Below are 25,549 nucleotides of genomic sequence, written 5' to 3'. Positions count from 1 at the left end.
AGAAGAGCTTTTACTTAATTTGCTGATTTTTTAATGAGGATCTCATGAAGAGAAAATGTGTTTAAACAAAGTATTTATTATTTACTTTTAAAATCGTGTACTTTTAAAAATTAATTTAGTCAAAATTTTCCATTTGCTAATCTTAGAAAACATTTTGCCTTTGCCTTAAGATCTCTTGTCACTATTTTTGCTTGCTTTTTACTTTGTTGTTAAATTTTGAACAACTCTCTATCTGTTAGGGTGCAACTATAAGAAAGGATGAGGCGACGGGAGATATCTCTATTGCCCGGGTGATTCATGGAGGATTGGCTGACCGCAGTGGTATACAAGTATTTTAAGTGTGTGTGTGTGTGTGTGTGTGTGTGTGTGTGTGTGTGTGTGTGTGTGTGTGTGTGTGTGTGTGTGTGTGTGTGTTACATGTTTAGACAGCTTTGTGAGGACAGAAAATTGACATGCCACTATACTTATACAGTCGCTTATAACAAAATGTCCGTCCGAGTTTGAAGGTGAATGTGGTTTTAGTGTCAGGGTTACAATTAGGTTATGGTTAGGTTTAGGCTGAGGGTTAAAGAAAGCAGTATGTCAATGAGATGTCCTCACTAAGATATGAAAGTGTGTGTGTGTGTGTGTGTGTGTGTGTGTGTGTGTGTGTGTGTGTGTGTGTGTGTGTGTGTGTGTGTGTGTGTGTGTGTGTGTGTGTGTGTGTGTGTGTTGCATGTGCATTTTTGCTTATGTCTGTGTGTGAGAGATGAAAACATCACGCCTAGCAATAATATGTCTTAATAAATATGGGTTTTTGCCTGTATCAGGACTTCTACATCCTGGAGACCTATTAGTGGAGGTAAATGGAAACCCAGTGGTGGGCCTGGAACCAGAACAGGTCATCCATATACTGGTATGCTATCAGCATCTGCTAAAAATAAGAAAAACATTATTTAAAAGAAAATACTATTATCAATGCTATTGTATACATTTTAGAAATATTAAAGGCAGTTTTTACCACCTCATTCAAAAGCCATTTAAAGTAAAAAAAAAAAAAAAAGAAAAGAAAAGAAAAAAAAAGAAAACGAAAATGTTAAACACAAGCTTTATAGTATTAATAATATGTATAAATGATAGTATGACAACATGCTTGGTGAAAGCGTGTACATTTGATTATTAAAAATAATTCTCACCATGTATACTTCTTGTGTATGACTTTCCCTGTCAGGCCAATTCCCAAGGCACTATCCTGTTTAAAATCATTCCAAATCCATCTCAGGCCATCCTCAGCCAGACACCAGTAAGAAACACACACTTTATCACTTTACCTCCAGTATCACTTTATTAAAAGCACATTTTGTTGACATTAAACTTACTTATGAGCAGGAAAATCCCTGTACAATTACTGACATGATTCACTGATTGTTATTTTCCAGGCTGGTGTTCCAGGTTTAAAAACATGATTTCCCTCAGTACATCTGTGAATGTTTCACTTTTTGATTAATTGATTTTTTTAATCTGCAATAAAACAAAGTTTATCTGTCTGTCTTCCAGGTATGTATGAGGGCAATGGTAGACTACTGCCCTCTGCAGGATTTTTCCATCCCATGTCCAGATGCAGGAATGGCATTCAGCAGAGGAGACCTTCTTCAGGTGGTTGACCAGTCAGATGGACAGTGGTGGCAAGCCAGGAAACTGCCATGTGCTACATCCTGCGCTGGTCTGATTCCCTCGGCCAGCATGCTGAAGAGGTGAGACGCACTCACATACTGTGAAGATGTGACGAACTTACAGGCCGCAGCCAGAGGAAGCGGTTAGTTTATAGATCTGACATTATGAGAGTAAGAAAACATTTATAACATAATTCTAAGTAACTTTAAAGGGCTACATCACTTTTATTCTGCACATTTAACTGATGGCAAAGCCTTAACACTGTTAGGTAAAGTTAGCTTATAATAATGTCAGAAAGAATATATCTTTGCAGTTTGGCTCCATGATTTTAGCTTAAGACTCTAATACATTGGTTGCATTTAACAATTTATTTCTCTTTCTACAGTAAACAGAGGGAACAATGGTGGTGTCAGCCTTTACAGGTTCATACCTGCATCAGACCACGTGAGGAATCATGGTTGTTATTATTAAACATGTGCTTATTTAATGGTTTATATATTATATGTACATTTATTGCAGAGTTGTTTGTAACTTGGATATTTCTCAGTAATGCCTAAAGTTTTACAAACCAGTGTGATTACATGAAGCACTTTTAATGTATTTTTTAGTCTTTAAAATATTTGAAAGATAAGTCAGTCACTACAAAACTAATTTGTTATTTTAAGTCGGTGTGTGCATAAAAGTTTTTTTTTCTCACCTGTGTGTAAATCTCTACCTGCTGTGACATAAAATGAGCAATGCTTTTAACGGCTGTTTATTTTTTCTGTTAACCCTGCTGCCCTTAGTGACCCTGACTGCTAACGGTGGGTGTGACATGTGAAACATCATCCATAATAGTCATTTAATGTCGTAGTTTAGTTCATTTTATTTTTCTGAGTGTGCTTGTTTGTTAGCTTGTTTTGATGACACCTTTTTTTATTATTATTATTCAGCACTAATTACTGTTATCTGCACTAACCTGTCAGTCAATTCCTAACACAGAGAGGTGTCGCTTAGGCTAATAACAAACCACCAATAACAAAAACAAGAAACCACAGAAGACTTTTTTTTAAATCATTGAATAAAACTATAATAATTGAGGTCTCTGAGACTATTAACAGAAACAATAATCTATACTACTGGTATACAATATCTCCCAAACATCACTTGTTCGTCATGTTAGGGAATATCTTGTAGTCAAAACCAGCTATCCATGCATGCATACTTATCCAGAGTCAATCACAGCTTTCATAGGATGAGAATTCTATGAGAAATCTATCCACAGGTCACCAATCTACCAAAGAGAGAAATACAACCATTCGCACACATGAATCACCAATTGAACTACAGTGTTAATTAAGCTGCTTCTGCAGCTGCTTATTTCATCTTCTGAGAGATCTCAAAGGTAGAAACAAGAGCTAAGATCATGCCAGGCTGCTCCTTTCACAGTAACTGAAGTGTGTTATGTTGTGTTACAGTCTGTCACATTAACACTTTCAACCAAACATAGTTTTTTGTGCCTTTCAGCCATACAGTATGTTGTCTTTGTTGGTGTATTTAACCTTCCTGCCTTCTTGGGACCTTTTTGTGCCACTGCTATGTGTTAAATGGCTGCCATTTCCACTGTGTTCAGTGGAATATAACCAAACTTGCCACAGGATAGTTTTTACCTGTCAATGTTAATATTCCAGTGTGAATTCCTTAAATCAGCCTAAAATGGCTGAGCAGCAGAAATCCCCACACCCATCACCCTGGGGACCATTTTCTGCCCATTGACTTCCATTATAAACGCTATTTTTCAACCCCAAATTATCATCATATGATTTTATTTTTTCTTCTTTTCTTGGATGTCAATGAAGACTCAGGGCCTTGAAGTTTTAATTTTTAAATTGCAAAAAAAATGCAAAAAAAATAATGGCAGGTCAAAATGTATGTTGGTGCCAATCTTTGGTCCATCTAAAGGCCTACTTATAATGACAATCACATATTACTTCAACTGGTTTTTTGTGGAAATATTTAGTTTCGTTTTTTGGTTTTTGGGGCTTATAACACAGGGCGCTCATGTAATAACACTGGGATTTGAAGGGTTAAAACAACGAAAATATAATTAAAACTTTACATGAATATTTCAGGGAGAAGTAGTTTTACAAGGTTGGCTAATTTAAAGTGGAATAAAATATGGATATATGGTCTTTTTATGGCGTGGCTGAGAATGGTCCCTAGGGTGATGGGTGTGAGTTTTTTAAAGGATGGCAGGAGGGTTAAACCCAGCTACATGTATGTGAAAATAAGCTTTAACTAACTTTTCTGTTATTTTGTTCCAGAGGAAAATCCTGCAAATTCTGATGAGAAACATGCAATAACAGGTGAACATAATAAATACATATTCATATATATTTTAAATATTTAGTTTTTATATACGAAAGCTATGCATTATTCAACAACCCATTGAATGTCACTATTTTTTTTTTTTTTCAGATCTGGAGGAAATAAATTTTGGTAGGTAAGTCTGTCCAGTGATGAATGTGTAAAAAGTGCAACCTTTTGATTGCATGACACTCATTGCTGTTCCTTTCTATTTCTTAGTGGGGGTTTTTCTCATATTTATGTCTATTGAGTTTCTCATCAATACTTTAGAGTGACAGACAACCAAACAACAAATTCTTTACACATGAAGTTGAAAAGATAAATTATTTAAAACAAACAAACAAAAAAATATATGTATAATATAAAAAAAAAAAATCCCCACTCGCCCCTGTGGGCAGTCAATCCTTCAAGCTCGGGTCCTCTACCAGAGGCCTGGGAGCTTGAGGGTCCTGCGCAGTATCTTAGCTGTTCCCAGGACTGCGCTCTTCTGGACAGAGATCTCCGATGTTGTTCCCGGGATCTGCTGGAGCCACTCGCCTAGCTTGGGAGTCACCGCACCTAGTGCTCCGATTACCACGGGGACCACCGTCACCTTCACCCTCCACATCTTCTTGAGCTCTTCTCTGAGCCCTTGGTATTTCTCGAGCTTCTCGTGTTCCTTCTTCCTGATGTTGCTGTCATTCGGAACCGCTACATCGATCACTATGGCCGTCTTCTCATGTTTGTCTACCACCACTATGTCTGTATCTGGAAGTCCCACAGGATCTTAGCTTGGTCATTCTCCATCACCCTTGGGGGCATCTCCCATTTTGACCTCGGGACTTCCAGGTTATACTCGGCACAGATGTTCCTGTACACTATGCCGGCCACTTGGTTATGGCGTTCCATGTATGCCTTGCCTGCTAGCATCTTACACCCTGCTGTTATGTGCTGGATTGTCTCTGGAGCATCTTTACACAGCCCGCACCTGGGGTCTTGCCTGGTGTGATAGACCCCAGCCTCAATGGATCTTGCGCTTAGTGCTTGTTCCTGTGCTGCCATGATTAGTGCCTCTGTGCTGTCTTTCAGTCCAGCTTTGTCCAGCCACTGGTAGGATTTCTGGATATCAGCCACCTTCTCTACCTGCCGGTGGTACATACCGTGCAGGGGCCTGTCATTCCATGATGGTTCCTCGCCTTCCTCCACTTTCTTGGGTTTCTGCTGCCTGAGGTATTCATTGAGCACTCGGTCAGTTGGGGCCATCTTCGTGATGTATTCGTGGATGTTCCTTGTCTCATCCTGGACTGTGGTGCTGACACTCACCAGTCCCCGGCCCCCTTCCTTCCGCTTAGCGTACAGCCTCAGGGTGCTGGACTTGGGGTGAAACCCTCCATGCATGGTAAGGAGCTTTCTTGTCTTGATGTTAGTGGCTTCTATCTCCACCTTTGGCCAACTTATTATGCCAGCAGGGTACCTGATCACGGGCAGGGCGTAGGTGTTGATAGCCCGGATCTTGTTATTACCATTCAGCTGATTCCTCAGGACTTGCCTGACCCTCTGCATGTACTTGGTGGTTGCAGCTTTCCTAGCGGCCTCTTCATGGTTCCCATTCACCTGTGGGATCCCCAGGTACTTGTAACTGTCCTCTATGTCGGCAATGTTGCCTTCTGGTAGTTTGATCCCCTCCATTCTGACTACCTTCCCTCTCTTTGTTACCATCCGACTACACTTCTCCAGCCGAACGACATTCCGATGTCATTGCTGTATATCCTGGTGGTGTGGATCAGTGAATCAATGTCTCGTTCACTCTTGGCATACAGCTTGATGTCATCCATGTACAGGAGGTGGCTGACAACTGCTCCATTCCGTAGTCGGTATCCATAGCCAGTCTTGTCATTTATCTCTCTGAGGGGGTTCAGGCCTATGCAGAACAACAGTGGGGACAGAGCATCTCTTTGGTAGATCCCGCACTTGATGGTGACTTGTGCTATGGGCTTGAGGTTGGCCTCCAGTGTTGTCCGCCACATCCCCATTGAGTTCCTGATGAAGGCTCTCAGGGTCCGGTTAATCTTATATAGTTCTAGGCATTCCAGGATCCAGGTGTGGGGCATTGAGTCATAGGCCTTCTTGTAATCAATCCAGGCAGGACAGGTTGGTCAGTCTGGTCCTGCAGTCTCAGCTGACTGCTTGGTCTGCCAGTAGCTGTTGTTTTGTGCCTCTGGTATTCTTGTCCATCCCTTTCTGTGCCCCGCTTATGTGTTGACCCATGTGCCTGTTCATCTTAGCCACTATGATGCCTGACAGGAGCTTCCACATGGTGCTGAGGCAGGTTATTGGTCGGTAGTTGGAGGGGACCGGTGCCTTCTGGGGGTCCTTGAGGATCAGGACTGTCCAGCCTTCAGTTAGCCATTCCGGGTGTCTCTCGTCAACTAGCAGCTGGTTCATTTGTGCTGCCAGGCGCTTGTGGAGTGCAGTCAGCTTCTTCAGCCAGTAGGCGTGAACCATGTCAGGGCCTGGTGCTGTCCAACTCTTAATACTGGAGACCCTTTCTTGGATATCTGCCACTGTGATGGTTACTGGACCCTGTTCGGGGAGGTCGCTGTGGTCTGCCTTCAGATCCACTAGCCACTGAGCATTGCCGTTATGGGTTGCGTCCTTCTTCTATATGCTCTTCCAGTATTGCTCCGTCTCCAGACTTGGTGGTGCTGTTCTCTTATTGTTCCCTTGCCACTGAGAGTACACCTTTGCTGGTTCTGTGGAGAAGAGAGATGGACCGATCCGATAGTATCGGTATCAGTCCGATACTGACCTAAATTACTGGATCGGATATCGGAGAGAAATAAAAAATGTAATCCGATCCATTAAATATCAGAAAAGCACCTCACAAAACTTGCAACACGGCGTAACTCGACTCATAACCGTAGCATGTCGGAGCAGTGTGTTCACGTGATAGAGCGGCTATGTGTATTTGTAGCCTCGCTACAAAACCAGAATTTCATCTCCGATGAAGTGATCCCAGAGAGAAGTAAAGCAAGTGTGTAAGTTCGTCTCTGAATGTTTGTAAAGCATTCCAGTGTTAAGCTTAACAACTGATATATGGAGCGACTGCCTTTTAATGAATAATTATCTGAATCTTACACCCAAAGTTGTAATCTTGTGTAAAATATATAGAAGTCTAATATACCCTAATAAGCTATACTACCTTTTCCTTTGGGAAGATACCATTTGTGCAGTCTGCAATTCTGTAGAAGAAAGATGTTGAATCTATTTAATTATTCTTGAAAAATAATTGATTTCTGTGCATTTTTTTTCTAACCTGCATCAAATTAAAGTTGATTACGTCGATTAAGCATCATGAGATGGAGGGTGGGGGGTGGTTCCCTATTTTTTTTGCTGGGAGTTTGCAACCCTATTAGTTAGGTTGCTTAATATTTCTACTAAGTACTCTTTAAAATACCAGAATAGGGAGGATGGAGTAGGTTTAAGTTTATTAGATTGATCAGTATTGCTGAACTATGAAATATTTTGTTGTATTTTTTACATACAGGTATAACAGAATAGCTTTAGTGTTGTTGTTTATTTAAACTTGAGTATGAACTTATACAAAATGCAGCAAGATATTAAAAAAACAGTTTTATTGATTAAAAAACACTATATCAGATTCATATCGGTATCGGCAGATATCAAAATTTATGATATCGGTATCGGACATAAAAAAGTGGTATCGTGCCATCTCTAGTGGAGAACAGCTGGTTTATTCTCCTGCCTTCTATCTCTCTGGTGTACCTCCTCAAGTGGCTGGCCAAGGCTGTGAGTCTTTGCTTGGCAGTTTCCAAGGCCTCCGGTATGGACAGTTTCCTGTACTTCTTAGGCACCTTCCTCATTGCGCCTTTCTGCATCTCCGATAGTTGGCTAACCTCCCTCCGTGCTACTTTGATCTTAGCCTCTAGCCTCCTTCTCCATGGAGGGTACTGCCCCTTGTGGCTGTTCAACTTGTAGCCAAGCATCTCGCTGATCACTGCTGCCATATTGTAGATCAGCTTGTTAGTGTCGGTAATCATGGCTGTAGGTATCGTCCGTAGTGCTGCATTAACATCATCTAGCAGACCTTCTGAGGGTACTTCACGTAATCTTGGTAACCGGCTATGGGGGGTCCAGGTTTCAAGCTTGGCCATGATCCTATCTTTCAGGTCAGTTCATCTCGCACTCAACGATCCTTCTCCTATCGCACTTGGGGCATGGTACCCAATCTCGAGTGGCCCCCTGACCTGGCGTCCTGGTTCCCCCTTGCCGTAGCATTTATGTTGTACCTCATCAATCTCTAGCTGTGAGAGCAGTCCCTTCTTTCGAATGTTGGAACACTGAGCTACTAGTTGTTTCGCCGTGTGGATGTTGGGTATCGAAGAATCCATAGGTCCCTCATCCTATTCATCTAACCCCTTCCGCCAGGGTTACTTGCGTAGTAGCATTCCAACAACGCCTTGTTTTTGTCTCTTGCCCACCGATGCCTTCTTGTTCCAGTAGCCCACTTCTCGTCAGGGTGCCCTGGTTCCTCAACACCTGACGCGGACCTTGTTGAACTTGTACTACTGGAACTTATTGAGGACGCGGCCAGGAATCCCGTCCGGACCAGTAGCTTTGCGTGCGTTCACCCTCCTGAAGCACTTCTGCACATCCTCCTCAGACATAGTGTTCGCGCGAACATCTCCAGGGTTTTTGATTTGGGAAGGATTTAACTGTTCTGGATGGGACGACATCTTCCACGCATTTTCTGATGAATCCGCAGACTGAATCTGTGTACTCATCAATATCATTAGCAGCCACGTGAAACATTTCCCAGTCCGCATGATCAAAACAGTCCCACAGCGTAGACTCTTTTTGTATATGTACTTGTTTATTCCGAGTCATAATTCGATAAAATTATTTTAATGAAAATTTTAAATGGCGGTAATTTAGGTGCATTTTTAATATGACCATGAAAATTAAGGTCAGGCTTACAAACAAAAAATAAAATGTAGTAAATACATATAAAAATAAATGCTTACTTGTTTCTGTACTTAATAAAAAGAAGAAATGTACTGCCTGGTGATAAATCTAGGAGTTTGAATGTTTCTTTCCTTCAGATGAAGCTGAATCTGATGTTACTGATGGAATCTACCTGGGTAAGACATATATGCTATTCAGATAATTAGGTAGTATTTAAGTAGTCATTAAGTGGGTAGCACTGATAATAAAATCTATACTGAAGGATGGATTTAATAAGACAAGTTATTATTTAATAATAAATTCCTACAATCTAATGAAATCATATCTATAGAAAATATATATTATCAATAATAAATCATTTTACTGCTGTCTCTAAACTTTGGTAACGTTCACCTTATAAGGAGAAGTGTGTGTGAGAAGTGTGTCAAGTTTATTAAGTGAAACTAAAAGTGCTCTTTAACCTCACCAGCTGGTTTCCGTCGAAGTTTCCGTGTCTGGAAGAGGACTTCCTACAGGAAGCGACGACAGTCGTGCACCACCTGCTCCCCCAACACCAATGCTTTGTCCACCCCCTATGAGGAAGTGGTTTTGTACCAGCGCCCTCCTCAGGAGAACCACCGCCTCATCATCCTCGTTGGTGAGATGAATAACTGCATTAATAACACATGAATGCTTCCATGAGAAATCAATCACTGCCTCCCAGCTGACCCTGAAATTATGGAATGTCGGTAAAGTGTTTCAAATAGACCTCCCACCTCATGTCAAAAGACAACTGCAGCACAAAATTGCTGAACAGAATAAAGATTAACAAAATCTGAGATTATCAATTGATCTTGAGACCCTCTGTAATAGAAGCCTCTCTGTATGCTTAGATTTTTCACTGGTTTCTTGAATACTGAATTGCTGGCATAACTACAGTAGTCCTTTGAATTAAGTACTTATCTAATTATAATACATACAATAAATAATGCTTTACTTTATGTACTGTTCAACACACTGGTCTCATCCTTGTATCAGGAGAATGTTTGAAATTGTTTCACTTCTACTGTAACAGCACCTGCTGTTTTCTCCTTGTTTGAAAAAGTTTATTCTCCAGCATTCTTGTCCGTCTCTGTATGTATATCTTTGGAAGTCTGAAGGAGATTCCTACCAGTTCATTATTTGTTCTTCTGCACAGGTGCTTCAGGAGTTGGAGTAAATGAACTTAGGAAGAGACTCATCAAACTGAATCCTTCGACATTCCAGGGACCAGTGCCTCGTATGTGCCTTTTACTTAACACGTGTGAGGTTTTCCTAATGAAATCAAATGAACCTGTTCTTCTCATTTTAAATGACAATAAAAAGAGGGCTCTACATTTAAAAAAAAAGAAATATATGTTTTTGTTTTGTTTGTTTTTAAACATCTGGAATATTATCATGGACTGTGTGTGAGGATGGTTGTGAGATTTGAAGTCACCTGTTGGTTTGCAGTTGAGCCCAGTTTGGTATAATTACTTATGAGAAGTGTCTTGTGACTTCCAGATAAGAAGCATGACTTACTGGCTTTGACACTCTTGAAAAAAAAATATTTAGCTCAATAGCGGAGGAGGTAGTAAAGTCATGAAAGTGATTTTACCTGCTTTACATAATTATTAGGGGTGCAACGATACACAAAATTCACGGTTCGGTATTTTTTCGATACAAAAAAATGTTCATGCTTTTTTAATTTGTCATTTATTAAAATTATAAATATATATTTTAACTCAAATGTACAGTTTTTAAATTTAATGTTACTGGAACAACAAAGGGATAAAATAATAAATCTATCTGATCGAGAAATCACTCATCTTTGGAAAAGAGAGTTTATTACAGAGGAATGGCTCTTTCCAAAATAAAAGCTATACTATACGCTTCTTCTGGGCTATATTCTCAGCAGCATATTAAACATATCAGGTCCCCATAAGGAGAATCATGTGCTAACTTCTGTCTAAATGACTCGGGTAAAGTTTGTAGCATGCGTGCTTGTTGTTTTTGTCTGCTTCCACTTGTCTTTGCACTAGGATGATGTCGGAGTAAATGTGCAGTCATATTCATTGTGTTCCCACTAGTGCTGTCAGCGTTAATCTGAAATGACGTTAACGTCACAACACGCCAAATCTCCGTTAACGAGCTACCGCGGATCGCCCCGTGCGTGGGGCTGGACGGCGTCAACACGTTAACAAGCTAACTGCACTAACGCAGTGGTTCCCACCCATGTAATTGAGCATTGCGTGGCACATCCGACATACTGTTTTACTTTTGTCCATGACGCGCTTACCTTCAGGGTCATACGTCACATGAAGACCAAAATAGTTCCAAACGCCAGATATGAATGAGGGTGGGGGAGGTTAAATTTGCCATGTTGCAACGAGCTTAACTTCTGTCTTGCTAGCTTGTGCAGCGCTCAGTGGATCTGCGCTCGACAGTGCAACCTAGGCGGAGTAGTCTAACGCAGATCCACTGAGCTCTCAACACAGACAGCATCGTCAGAAGAAAAGTTGATAAAATAAATTAAATAATTTTGTATTGTTCGATACATATGCGTACAGAACTGAAAGCACTGTATCGAACGGTTCAATATCGATACGAGTATCGTTGCACCCCTAATATTTATACTGCTGTTTTCACTGTGACTAATTATTAATATAAACGTTCTGATTGGTCTGTTCTTCTAGACACCACTCGCTCAATCAGAGCAGGGGAGCAGAACGGTAGAGAGTACCACTTTGTTACCAAAGAACTGTTTGAGTACATGGTCTGCAACCACAGGCAAGATTTTATTCCTTTACTATAAATTTTGCTAATGTTCTTGGTGTTGATTGTCATGATTTTTGGGGCTTTTTGTTCAAATTTTAGGGAATTATATAAGTTTATTATTTATTTAACTATAATTGTATGCTGTTTTTGCACGTGTGGATGTATGAATGTGTGTGTGTACATGTGTTCAGATTTTTGGAATATGGGGAGAGTAAAGGTCAGCTGTATGGAATTAGCACTGATGCCATTGATGAGGTGCTAAAACGAGGGCGGATGTGTATCATTGACGCCGAGCCCCATGTGAGTCTCATGTAACACAGATTCACTTATTTCATGTATTCTGAACAGTCTCTAAGTTTTCTGTGAAGCTTTTTGTTGGCATATGATTGAAAAAGCTTTGGTGTTAATATAGTATTTTATTTCCAGAGCATCCAGCTGTTGCGAACAAAGAAATTTAAACCCTATGTAATTTTCATCAAACCACCCAGCCCAGACAGACTCAGGGAAACTCGCAGAGATGCTCGAATCATCACCAATTATGCCATCAACAGAGTTTTCTCAGTAAGAGCATAAAAAAAAAAATTATATGTGTGTGTGAGTGTGAGTGAGTGAGAGAGAGAGAGAGAGAGAGAGCAGCTGCTTATGAAAAAGAAAAGCAAAAGCATGAATGTTATTTAAAACTGACAATAATAATAATGTCGTTTTAGGAGGAAGACTTTGCAGAGCTTGAAGAGACATCAAAGCCGATTGAAGCAAAGTACAAGCAGTTTTTTGACAGTGTCCTGGTGAACGATGACCTACAGGACGCTTGCATAGAGCTCTGTTCCATCATTCAGCAGGCACAGGATGAACCACAGTGGATACCTGTAAGCTGGGGAAGAGCAGAGGATTAGCACAGGGGAAGAATAAAATACTAAAGAGATACAAAATGACAACGTGAAAGTGAAATAAGAAGAAACAGGCAGAAATAAGTATTTAAAGACACGGTGAAATCCTCAGAGCAGAACATAAGGATAATACATTTATAAGGGATGAACAGATAATCAGTCATATGATTATGATGTGACACTATCCATGATGTCATATCTTTGCAATTTGGGAACAAAACTCTTTATTTGTATCCAGTGGTTGGTAACCCTAGCAACAGTTTGTTGTTTCATGTTACATGCTGTTACATGGTGTTGAACACTACACTTTAATTATATTTCATATAATCACTCCCACTTTTGATGCTGTTTTTTTCAGTGACAGCTGTTCAATGTATTTACTTTCAGTCTTTCAGTCTTTGCCTCTCTGTGCTGTAGTGATATCTTATTGGTATGTCATTGGTATGTTGTGATTTAGAGGCTAAGTAGGCTGCATTTTTAATTTGAAATGTACAGTGGGCAAAAAAGTATGTAGTCAGCCACCGATTGTGCAAGTTCCCCCACTTAAAATGATGACAGAGGTCAGTAATTTGCACCAGAGGTACACTTCAACTGTGAGAGACAGAATGTGAAAAAAAAATCCATGAATTCACATGGTAGGATTTGTAAAGAATTTATTCGTAAATTAGGGTGGAAAATAAGTATTTGGTCACCTCAAACAAGGAAAATCTCTGGCTCTCACAGACCTGTAACGTCTTCTGTAAGAAGCTTTTCTGTCCCCCACTCGTTACCTGTATGAATGGCACCTGTTTGAACTCATCATCTGTATAAAAGACACCTGTCCACAGCCTCAAACAGTCAGACTCCAAACTCCGCCATGGCCAAGACCAAAGAGCTTTCGAAGGACACCAGGAAAAGTATTGTAGACCTGCACCAGACTGGGAAGAGTGAATCTACAATAGGCAAGCAGCTTGGTGTGAAAAAATCAACTGTGGGAGCAATCATCAGAAAATGGAAGACATACAAGACCACTGATAATCTCCCTCGATCTGGGGCTCCACGCAAGATCTCATCCCGTGGGGTCAAAATGATCATGAGAACGGTGAGCAACGATCCCAGAACCACACGGGGGGACCTGGTGAATGACCTGCAGAGAGCTGGGACCAAAGTAACAAAGGTCACCATCAGTAACACACTACAACGGCAGGGAATCAAATCCCGCAGTGCCAGACGTGTTCCGCTGCTGAAGCCAGTGCATGTCCAGGCCCGTCTGAAGTTTGCCAGAGAGCACATGGATGATACAGCAGAGGATTGGGAGAATGTCATGTGGTCAGATGAAACCAAAGTAGAACTTTTTGGTATAAACTCAACTCGTCGTGTTTGGAGGAAGAAGAATACTGAGTTGCATCCCAAGAACACCATACCTACTGTGAAGCATGGGGGTGGAAACATCATGCTATGGGGCTGTTTTTCTGCCAAGGGGACAGGACGACTGATCCGTGTTAAGGACAGAATGAATGGGGCCATGTATCGTGAGATTTTGAGCCAAAACCTCCTTCCATCAGTGAGAACTTTGAAGATGAAACGAGGCTGGGTCTTCCAACATGACAATGATCCAAAACACACCGCCCGGGCAACAAAGGAGTGGCTCCGTAAGAAGCATTTGAAAGTCCTGGAGTGGCCTAGCCAGTCTCCAGACCTCAACCCCATAGAAAATCTGTGGCGGGAGTTGAAAGTCCGTGTTGCTCGGCGACAGCCCCAAAACATCACTGCTCTCGAGAAGATCTGCATGGAGGAATGGGCCTAAATACCAGCTACTGTGTGTGCAAACCTGGTAAAGACCTATAGTAAACGTTTGACCTCTGTTATTGCCAACAAAGGTTATGTTACAAAGTATTGAGTTGTGTTTTTGTTATTGACCAAATACTTATTTTCCACCCTGATTTACGAATAAATTCTTTACAAATCCTACCATGTGGATTCATGGATTTTTTTTTCACATTCTGTCTCTCACAGTTGAAGTGTACCTCTGGTGCAAATTACTGACCTCTGTCATCATTTTAAGTGGGGGAACTTGCACAATCGGTGGCTGACTAAATACTTTTTTGCCCCACTGTATGTCATATGGAATGTAATTAAGTACTGTCATATAAAGGTACTTGCACTTTACTTGAGCATTTCCAAATTGGTCACCTTTGTGCTTTTGCTTCACAACATTTCAAAGATATACACCACAACATTCACTTAAAGTCTTTGGTATTTGTGTTAATATAATATTCAGATTTTACATATCAAACAAGTCAGTTAAAAGTTTAAAGTGTTACCAGCAGGAGCAGCTACAGCAGTTAAATGATATCTGAACATTAATTCAGCAGTAGTTACATATTCTTGTCCTGTAGGCAAATTCAGTATCTTGTTGGCTTTTTTGTAAAAAATAATGGTGACCACCAGTGCTACCGCTCAGCCTCTTGGTAGACACAACTATGGTATCAATTTCAAAATCCTACGCCGCCTTGTTCTCAAGTTATCGCATTCACAAACTTAGGCGTCTATGCTGCCTGCCTGCCCAGCGGCATGACTGAGAATGTTGAAAAGACAAAATTTCCATTTCTTCAGCTCAATAATAAGAAATAAAGAATATCTAAGACAACAAAAGGAATACACAATGAGAATATCTCAAAGATACATTCATGTGAAGATAAGTGACATACATCCATATTACACAGTACCCAGTATGTGCTGGTAGTAGTATCCACACAAACTCCACTAATTCAGCAGTCTGTCATGTTTCACTGACTGGTACAAAAACATAGCAGAACGATTACACTCTTGTGTAACAGTTGCCAAGGAATCCTTTTCATCAAATTCTAATGATTTAAAGGTGTAATGCAGTTAGTAAAATGGCATTCATTTGTGATTAGCCTTTTCCTTCTTGAATAAATATAAAACAAGACCTTGAGAAAAATATTTTTCTTGACTGATTTTATTTGTAGCTCTTTGGTCAAGAAAATAACTTCCTTTTGCTATGAATGTAGAACGTCTTATTAACACAGTACATATGTTTCATCACAGCAATTGTATTTTAATGGCATTGCATTTACATGTATATGATACAATAAAGTAATTAAAACCAAAATGTTACAAATAATAGTAATAGTGAAAAAAATTGTTGTACTGTCATGTAAGTTGCACACTGCTGTTACATTAACATCAAACTGGTCCTATTCCTTCACCTAAAAGTTACCAAAACTTAAAATTAAATCAACGGGGAACTAACTGCTTTTGATCTTCACATTGTGTTAAAACATCTTTGCAGACAGTTAAGATGTTTAATTACCTGACCTTCATAGAAGCAAAATATAAAGTATTCACTGTACCTGTATGATGGACGTGACTGAAACTGATAGCTTACATTTCTCCTGTGATGTTTTGCATAACGTCCAGGTTTTTCTACTTTGGAAAATTTGCAGCACAAGGGGATAACACATCTTTTTGTCCAGTGTATTAACGGTTTTCGAGAAGCTTTTATTATTTGCCATGTTTAAACAACAGAACAACCCAGGTTGTTCATTGTTGGTCTTAAAGGCACAGTTTTATCATTGTTTAAATATCTATCAGAGAGGTCCTTTTCTGTTACTATTGGACAATACTCCACTTCCTTTGCCCCAATTTGTTGTGGTGTGCCTCAGGGGTCTGTTTTGGGTCCAACTCTGTTCTTGTCACAGTCTGGCGAGGGCAGACTGTATGAATTGATGAGAAGGACCCAAAACGCAGACCCCAAGGAACAGGGAACAAAACTTGAATGTTAACAAAAAGCAAGCTGTTTAATGAGGCTGGTAAAAGGTACAAACAAAAGGCAAGGCAAACTGAAGAAAAATTTACACAAACCTAAACTGGGAAATCTAAACAGCAATATGAAAAAACCTGGACATGAAACCTGGTGTAAGGAACATGGCGTGAACAACAGACGACCTGACAAGGAATGAACAGAAACACACAGACTAAATACACACAAGGGTGATCAGGGGAAGTGGAAACACATGGGGAAACAGCTGACACTAGTCTGACATAACGAGACAAAGGAAGCAAAGCTGACTACACTGAAATAGGACACAGACCTTCAAAATATAACTGGAAACATGTGACGCAGACAAGACAATATAAACTTGACAACATAAGACACGCAGCATGAAACACATGAAGGGCAAAGGGAAACTTAAATACAGCGGTAGAAAACACAAAGGGAAACTAATAAACAACTTAGCTACCCTAAAGAACTCAAACATATCATCCAAATAAACTAAAACTCAAAACGCTGGGTCAGACCCAGGAAAGTGACACTTCTCCTAATACATGCTGCCTTTGGGATTTATTTTTAGGAAATGCAACATCCCCTTTCACTGTTATGCTGATGCCACCCAAATTTACTTCCCCTTCAAACTGGGTGTTTCTGTTCCACTGTAATGTTAAAGACTGGTTAGCACAAAATTTTCTCATCCTAAATGTAAATGAGACTGAAGTTATTGTTTTTGGAAGTCATTCGACTTTGGATAAGTTAACTGTTACCCTCAGTTCACTTGCTTGTCATCAGTCTCACACTGTAAGAAATCTTGGGAGTGTTTTTAGATAGCTTTTATTAATTAGAGAGGCAAGTGTCCACAGTTCAAACCAGTTTTTATCTGTTATGTGAAGCTTTATCTTCCTCCAAAACACCTAGAAACACTTATTCATGCCTTCATCACCTCTAGACTGGACTACTGCAATTCTCTCTATTTTGGTCTTCGCCACTCATGTCTTGCAGTTAGTCCAAAATACTGCTGCTCATCATTTAATAGATGTTAGAATGTATGAATGTATCACTCCAGTTTCAGCAAATTTACACTGGCTCCCTGTCAAATACCATGTTAGTTTTAAGATTTTTTTTACTTAACTTTTAAAGTTTTAAATAATATGGCACCCAGCTATTTAAGCAAACTCCTCAACATTTATAACCCCAAAAGAGCACTGAGAGCTCTTAATATAACCGAGGTCTCGATTGAATCCTATTCAGTCTTTTAAATTGCGTCTTAAAACTCCCCTTTTTTCCATTTTAAACCTCTTATAGTCCCACACGTTGGAAATGTTGTAGTCCTCTGCATTTAATCCCTTCACTCAGTGAAGCAGTGGGCAGCTACCAATCCAGCGCCTGGGGAGCAGTGTGTAGGGACGGTACCTTGCTCAAGGGTACCTCAGGGTAGCTTGGATTCGGTGGATTCGAGTCCCCGACCTTCCGATCAAGGGGCGACCACTCTACCTGAACTATCCCCACCCCCCACAATGTTGGCTTTTAACTCAAGTTAATAACCTCAGACCTGTTTTTTAATGTTAATACAATGTCCTCTCATTTATCTGTATTTGTTTCTCTATTTTCTTCTCTTGTTCCTAACTGATTGTGAAGCACTTAGGTCAACTCTCTTGCTTTTAAATGTGCTATAAAAATAAAGTTTGAATTGAATTGAATTGAAGTTCATTGGACACAAGGCCAATTTGAATGTGATTGATTGGTGATTTCAGTGCATCTTTGTGAGATTAATGTATATGCAGATTGCCTGCTCACTTTCATTATACTTTTCTGATCTACACAGTGGGTAATTAGCAACTTCAAGGGACAAGATCTAGACCTTCTGCTGAGTTTTGAATTTTGTTGTATATCTGTCTTTTCATGTAACATTAGTCATTCAGACTATTCCAGGAAACTTCAACCTTCAAACTTAAACTGTGTTATAGAAATGTTATTAGAAGTGACACTTCTGGGTTCAACACATACAGAATGACTTCCGATAAAACTTCTGTAAAAGACAAGAAGGAACTAAGCTAAAAACTTCCTCATTTATGCTTCAAGTAACGTGTACTGCAGAGCCGACTCTCTAAAAGAAAGCTGACTATCTCAGGAGAGATGGAGGAAATCTATGTCAATGTTCAACATGGCAAGTCAGTCAACAGAAGCTCTTCAACAATTCAAACAGGTAAGAATTTCCAGTTTGATGGAGATTGTCAAAGGACTGAAATCCCCCAAACCTCATCCATCTAGGACTTGAAGTAATGTGATGAATAGGAACTCAGCGGGGTAACCATGTACATAGTTAAAAACAAGTTGTAAGTGTTGTGAAACTGGAGTCTCTGGAGCGGTCTCAGCAATATAATATTTCAGAGTGTTCCAGACGGTTAATTATGGCCAAACAACTGTGATCTAAAAATTGGAGCCACAAGTCTTTTCTTTGCTGCTAATTTTTTGTTGAATTATGGACTTTGGAGGAACTATGAGACCATAGTGGTATTTAGTGGCAGTTATCCCATTTCATCTATTATGATTAGTCTTGGTGATTTATAGAAATTGGCTTTCGTGATTTAAATGAATATCTTACCTGCATTTAAAGTCTGAATTGTGTTGTTAAACGGTAAAGGTTAAAATATGTGTATGGCTATTACAGCTTTTATTGCTTCTAAGAGGTTGCTCTAGCCCACAAGCTGACCGTCGCTTAGGGCGTTTATTTCTTGGTCTGCTACTTTAGGGCAACAAGGTGAGTGACTGACTGTACTTGACTAACAGAGTTGCTTAATCAGAGTATGTTATCAGAGACAGTGGTATCATTATCTAGATGTAGGCAGTTAGGATGTCTCCTTTAATTAGTTTCTAGTAATTCTAACTCAGAGCCTTAAGACGGACAACCAGTCCAGACTTACTGTACCGCAGTAACTGAGTATATGTTGCATATGTTGCATTATGTGAAAGACATCTCTGACTTTTTTTTTCTTATCAGGTCCAAAGAGCTCTGATGGGAAGTTTCACAAAGCTGTTATTCTTACTTTGGGGCTGCTGAGTGTTTCCCTGTTGGTTGGGCTCATTGGCCTTGGTCTGCACTGTGAGTTTTGTTCACATTTAGCTTTATTCAGTTCATTTTTATATTCTGTATTCCGTATTCATACGGGCAGTTTATGCCAAGCCTTCAGTGCTCGTTTAGTTCGCTCATCTATGAGAACACAGTCATCAGTTATCATCGAATTATTTATAACGTCATTACATCACTGTATATAATTAGAAAATAATAAGAAAAAATGGCTGTTCATGAATACAAAACAAATAAAAATAACAACAGATATTTATTGTTCTTCTACACTAGCTTCATTGTCATTGTATGAGAGAAAATAACAAATTATAGGCACTGTTAGAATAGCTGTTTTTATTTACAGACACGGAAGTCAATGGATTCCAGTGACTCCAAAGTGCCACTGCATTAAACATTGTTTGGCCAAATGTATTTCTAAACAGTGTACATGTAATGTACACATGTACACATCAAATAATTTCAGTCGCTGAAAGGACCAAGCTGCAGGCACCCCGTTATTCCAATATTAACTGACACCATCTTTCTTAGGTGGCAACTATGGTGTCATTTTTGTGCCTCTATTCTAACTGCACGTAAAAAAAAAAACTTTGCAAGCACAAATGTTGCATTTTGTGGAGTAAATTATTTTTGAGCGAAGAAAAGTGTAGCTTAAACTAGATTAAAACCAACAGTGGTCTTAAAAAATTATATATTTTAAAATGAAATAATTAAACATACTAACCGAAAATGCATTTGGCAGCATTCTGGACCATTTTTCCGGAATGCAATAGCTAGCAAGCTGATTGGAGACCGTAACAGCCTATCAGAATTTTCACATCCACGTCAGTGATTGGTTGGTTGGTACACCTAGAATGGTGTACAGAGAGTTGAGCGTGCACCGAGCAGAGATGTTGTGAGCATGAACGTCACACTGAGAACAGCCAGCAACTGAGCAAGAGGGGCTGTTATTGTGTGTGTGTATGCATAATAGCAAACACTGAAATACATTTCTTGCACGCAGCAATGAATTTTGTTTGCTCCAATTAAACGTTTCTTCACTCAAAATAATTTTCTCCTCAAAATGCAACATTTCCACTTGCATATTTTTTGATTTTTTTTTAACCTGCACTCATAGAACAGAGGCACAATAATAATGCCATAGGTAACATATGTTGTAACAAAGCCTGTCAGTATTGACCAACTCAGTTGTTAGTTTTGTCCTTAACATAATAAACATAAATATGTCATTTTGTAAATGTATTTATTTCCAGATCACAGTGAAGCTGCACATTTCTCTTTTCTCAAAAACAACCTGACTGAGCATCTCCAGGCCTCTATTAATGCGATGTCGTTCATGACCAGAGAGAGAGACCTGCTGAATTCAAGCATCACTGAGTTAAAGAAAGAACTAATTTTAACCAGACAGAGAGAGAAAACTTGTCCAGCAGGATGGAGGATATTTAGTAGTTCTTGTTATTTCCTCTCCAATGACTCTGGTTCATGGACAAGAGCCAGACAGGACTGCAAAGACAAAGGAGCAGATCTAGTTGTCATTGACTGCAACAAGGAGCAGGTACTTCCCTAACAGTTGACCAGACTGCTTAGTTAATGATATGACCATAATCATAATAATGTGTAAGTAAATAAACGCAGTAACTACAGATCGAATTGCGTCCAATGATCTTTAAGAATGACATTCTTAAAATTGTTTTAGCTGAATGGAAAGCCATGTGTGTGGGTTTGTTTGTTTGCTTTTAACTGGAAAGTTTCTGGTGTTTTTAGTGTTTATTGAGTCATACTCAGCATGTATCTTCTTCCATCATGGTGGGGTGAGTTGATGCCAAATAGTAGGATTTTGGAGAAAGAGAAGGAAGTTAGTCAGAACTGAGGAGACTGCACTGCCAGAAGGCTACATTGGAGATACTGAGGACAGCTAGAAGTACCTTAGAATTATACAAATGGCAACCATGAAGAGGCCGCTAGAAAAGCCACAACCAAATACCAGCAGAGTGTCAAGTCCTAAGGTGTCAATTGAATGGCAAGAACAAGATCTGCTGAATCACCACGTACAACCTGCCAGTCATCATATACTCTACTGGAATAACCAGCTCGCCAAAGGAGAAGATAGAAGTCCCTGACATCAAGACAAGAAAGCTCTTTACCATGTATGGAGGGTTTCACCCCACGTCCTGCACCCTGACATTTTATGTGAAGCTAAAGGAAGGAGGATAAGGATTAGTGATTGTCAGAAGCATCATCCAGAATGAAACAACAAAAATGGGTATATCAGGAAGCTGGCCACAATGAATTTGTGCTTGGCGAATACCTCAGGCATTAGAAACCTGAGAAAAAAAGATGAGCAAGAACATCATGGAAGGACAGTATGTACTACGGGCAGATAGAAGAAGTGGCTGATATCAAAAAATCCTACCAGTGGCTGGACAAAGTTGGATAGAAAGACAGCACGGAGGCTCTAATCATGGTAGCACATGAACAAGCCCTGTGCATAAGACTGAAGGTGGGGGTCTATGGTGGTCTAAGTCTCAAGGTCAAAATGGGGTACAATACCCCTAATGTAATCTAATGTATAATAGCTTAATTTTCTGTTTAATGATTTTATAATAATGATTCAATTTTTAAAATATCATTTGTATCTTTTTTTTATCATTAAAAACAGACTTTTCTCTCCAAGTTAACAAAGTCAGAAACATGGAGCTGGATTGGTTTGATGGATGGGAGCAATGAGGGAACCTGGAAATGGGTTGATGGATCTTCTCTCACTCTAAGGTTACAGGCCCTTCTTCATTTTATTCCTTTCTTTTCCCTTTCTTAAATATAATTTTTACCATGTATTAAATGAGAAAGAAATCAAATTTTAAAAATTATTTGTGTAGAAATTTACTGATGTAAAAAAAAATGTTTGTTTTTGTTGTTGTTTGTTTTTCTTTAAAAATGTTTACAAAGTATGCAAATCACCACATATCACTGTTTCTTTTCACTTTTTTTTTATCACTTTTGCATTTGAAGAGTATCCCATTTTGAACAAAAGAAAAGGATTAGGTAGTTTGCATTACTTGTTGTGCAGATCATAAGATATCACAAGCAATGCTGGCTGCTCAGCATGCAAAGAATGTTCTGTATTTATTTGTCACACATACAAGTGTTTATGGTTTTAGAGAATGAATCTGTCAAGAATCACATTTGATTTTTAAGCCCCACCCACATTTTATCGCGCATGTATTCTACGTATTAACTTTACACTTTGAAACTACCTCTGTACATTAGCTGTTTGCCAGAGATGCGGTTCTCAGTTGGTTGCTTTTACAGTTTGCTCATTTACTTTTTATTTGCTACACTGATCTGTGCATGTGTATAATCACCTACAGATCATGAACATCACAGTTCTGCTTGGCTTCTACTCTGGTCTTCCATCAGTCTTGCATCAAAGAGCATGGATTTATCCATGGTGTGCTTTTGCAAATAACCGCAAAATTCTGCTGGGCTCTAAAGTGATCGAGGTCCAGGCTTTGATAATGGGACGCTGAAATGCGCATGACAACAGAAAGTTTAAATGGATTCTCATTGCTGTTTCCACAGACAATACTCAACTGTTGCCACAAGGTGGCAGTAATTTACATGATAAAGGCAAATAGCATGATCTTCTGTCCCTTTATGGGAGAGACTTGATATATTTTAATGGGGCGGCATTCAAGCAGGCCAAGAACTGCATCTGAGTTAAAACATACCAATGAAAAAACGTACCATGGCATACGCAGATGAACCACAACAGACAAGCGATAGACAGGAATCCCAAAATATTTATATTTGATCCTGGAATTCTTGACAGTATTTTGACACATACCAGCAAGCATACATGGTGAACAGGCCAGTGTTTTTGCCACTCTAAACTGTTCTAGACTAAACCTTAAAATCACTGTCAAAAAAAAATGTAATAATAACTTTAAAAAGTATACACTTGTCGAACTCCAGGCCTCGAGGGCCGGTGTCCTGCAGGTTTTAGATATCACCCTGAGTCAACACACCTGAATCAAACGATTCATTCGTTACCAGGCCTCTGGAGAGCTTCAAGACATGTTGAGGAGGTAATTTAGCCATTTAAGTCAGCTGTGTTGGATTAAGGACACATCTGAAACCTGCAGGACACCGGCCCTCGACGCCTGGAGTTCGACACGTGTGCACTAGAACAAAAATGACATTAACCAAACTAAACCACCATACTACACGTGAGCATATTACTACCACTTATGCCACTTAAAGCCTTTATTGCATCATACACCATACATAGAACTTTGAGGTTAAATAATGACTTGCGATGTCTCTGTTCATTAAGACTAAATCATTTAGATTTGCTAAACCCATAAAGCAGAGGAGGTGCCTTACACACACAAAAAACCAAAGATTTATTTTGCGCAGTACAAATATCAGTGTTACTGGAGTTGTCATTTTTAGGCTCAGTACAGAAAAAAATGTAAATGTGTACAAAAATGGGAATCATGGAAAGACTTCTAATATTAGAGATTAACAGTGTCACCATTGTCTTGTTCTGAAACCTGTTAGGTACTGGGAGGCTGAGCAGCCTGATAACGGTGGTGGTGATCCAAAGTGGGGTGAAGAAGACTGTGCACATATTAGAACTGGCAAGGATACAGAAGAAAACTGGAACGACCGCTCATGTGATGCTACTCTGAGGTGGATCTGTGAGAAACTGGCTTAGCACTGAGCTATATGTTTACATGCTTTTGAAAGGCATAGTGCCAGTTCCATCTCATCAAGAATATTTATTAAAAAGGTTTATTAAAAAGGTTTATTTGAAATGTTCAGAGTACCTGAAACCAGTTATGCCATGGTTACTAGACACTGTCTGTATTTATGTAGATTTAAATGGAAGAAGAGCTGTACAGTAACTCCAGAGGTAGAGGTAGAGAGTCACTGTAATTTCAAGAAATAAAATCTTTACTCCTAGTAGAAAAGCCATAGTTCATGAAAAGCTATGACTATTTAAGAGTTAGTTAAAAAGGAAAGAAAAAAAAGGTTAAATTCCAAACATAAAAACAGATAGACTGTATATAAAAGATAGTTGCACAATGCAGGTTAAAAAGGAAGCCAGGGTGGAAATGTCATATACCTGTCTTTTTTTCTACTGACCAGCAGAGGGCAACCTTGTAGCTGTCTAGAACTCGACTTCTCGCTTGATTTAAAACCTCAGTATATATTTTTCTAATGACTTTATGGTCTCATTCAGTAGTATTATGACTTTATCATGTTTAGTTTGGAAAGTGCGATTTAAAAAATACCATGCCATATAAATAAAAACGTGCTTGTGGATGAAACTCTATCAAATGATATACAAGTTAATATTCTATCAATACCATACTAAACCTGTACCCGTGAAGCACACATAAACACATACTGTGTTGTTATCCACAAATCTCTGAGGAAAGTTTCCAGCACATTTTTAAATCTATGCAACAAAGAAGTAAGGCAGTTCTGGATGGAAAAAATTCTAATTCTAGTTTTGATGCCTTCAGTGAGAATCTACAATGTAAAATAAAGCCAAAAAAACATTAAATGAGTGGGTGTGTCCAAAATTTTGATTGGTAGTGTATGATGACTGCAGAATCTTCCTCATCTGAGGTGCAGGAGCATTGCAGCAGCCAATCCCTAGGGATCCCCTAAGGATCAATAAAGTATTCTGATTCTGATTGTGATTATTTTGTGGCGACCCCATGCAATTACATCTCCATATTGTCACCCTACATTTGTAAGTGTCACATTCACGATGGTGGAATCTCCAGCAAAGTGCCCTCTGCAGTCCCAGTCTGCCAATACCAGGCTCTCCTTCTGCATGCAAGTTTCATCCAGAAAAGACGACAGCAGGAATACTCACTGACTGGAATGTCCTCAAGAGTAAAATTATGTTTAATTGGAACATGAACATTATTGCTTAATACACCTCCTTTATTATTGGACTACTTTTCATGGCTGAATTGTAGTTCCTTTTATCTAAAAACAAAAACAAAAAACCAATGTTAAGTACATTATGCTCAAAAGAATCAT

The 25,549-nt window shown here is 39.4% G+C and overlaps 4 protein-coding genes across 5 annotated transcripts in view; all 4 read left to right on the top strand.

The window, feature by feature from the left end:
- LOC146650565 (MAGUK p55 subfamily member 4-like) overlaps positions 1-13,245 on the top strand; it is a 29,042-nt gene extending 15,797 nt beyond the window's left edge. The window contains exons 7-21 of the mRNA XM_085384294.1: positions 240-321; positions 810-895; positions 1,211-1,282; positions 1,537-1,733; positions 2,039-2,097; positions 2,439-2,456; positions 3,957-3,998; positions 4,111-4,131; positions 9,102-9,140; positions 9,434-9,601; positions 10,142-10,222; positions 11,658-11,751; positions 11,931-12,039; positions 12,166-12,300; positions 12,447-13,245. Of these exons, the coding sequence (XP_085240420.1) occupies positions 240-321; positions 810-895; positions 1,211-1,282; positions 1,537-1,733; positions 2,039-2,097; positions 2,439-2,456; positions 3,957-3,998; positions 4,111-4,131; positions 9,102-9,140; positions 9,434-9,601; positions 10,142-10,222; positions 11,658-11,751; positions 11,931-12,039; positions 12,166-12,300; positions 12,447-12,632 (1,389 nt within the window). The 3' untranslated portion in view covers positions 12,633-13,245. The remainder of the gene's footprint in view (positions 1-239; positions 322-809; positions 896-1,210; positions 1,283-1,536; positions 1,734-2,038; positions 2,098-2,438; positions 2,457-3,956; positions 3,999-4,110; positions 4,132-9,101; positions 9,141-9,433; positions 9,602-10,141; positions 10,223-11,657; positions 11,752-11,930; positions 12,040-12,165; positions 12,301-12,446) is intronic.
- Positions 1-25,549, top strand: part of trim45 (tripartite motif containing 45) — a 66,978-nt gene that overhangs the window by 5,195 nt on the left and 36,234 nt on the right. The window lies entirely within an intron of this gene.
- LOC146650561 (uncharacterized) overlaps positions 1-25,549 on the top strand; it is a 115,367-nt gene that overhangs the window by 78,235 nt on the left and 11,583 nt on the right. The window lies entirely within an intron of this gene.
- On the top strand, positions 18,502-25,523 carry LOC146650564 (CD209 antigen-like protein C). The gene is made up of 5 exons (XM_085384465.1): positions 18,502-18,610; positions 19,406-19,507; positions 20,743-21,044; positions 22,149-22,258; positions 24,050-25,523. The coding sequence occupies exons 1-5, from the start codon at positions 18,541-18,543 to the stop codon at positions 24,204-24,206; spliced, it is 741 nt and encodes a 246-aa protein (XP_085240591.1). The 5' UTR covers positions 18,502-18,540; the 3' UTR covers positions 24,207-25,523.

This window comes from Rhamphochromis longiceps, linkage group LG16 (assembly GCF_057381845.1).
Source record: "Rhamphochromis longiceps isolate RC_006_pf linkage group LG16, R_longiceps_female_GT1.1, whole genome shotgun sequence".
Taxonomy (NCBI): Eukaryota; Metazoa; Chordata; class Actinopteri; order Cichliformes; family Cichlidae; genus Rhamphochromis; species Rhamphochromis longiceps.
This window is presented reverse-complemented; position numbering and strand designations above follow the sequence as displayed.

Bases quoted from the DNA above. Each gene is read 5' to 3' on its own strand.
- LOC146650564 (XM_085384465.1), top strand. From the start codon at position 18,541: ATGGAGGAAATCTATGTCAATGTTCAACATGGCAAGTCAGTCAACAGA. The intron at 21,045-22,148 runs GTACTTCCCTAA...CATTAAAAACAG, and splicing joins TTGACTGCAACAAGGAGCAG to ACTTTTCTCTCCAAGTTAAC. The intron at 22,259-24,049 runs GTTACAGGCCCT...GAAACCTGTTAG, and splicing joins GGATCTTCTCTCACTCTAAG to GTACTGGGAGGCTGAGCAGC.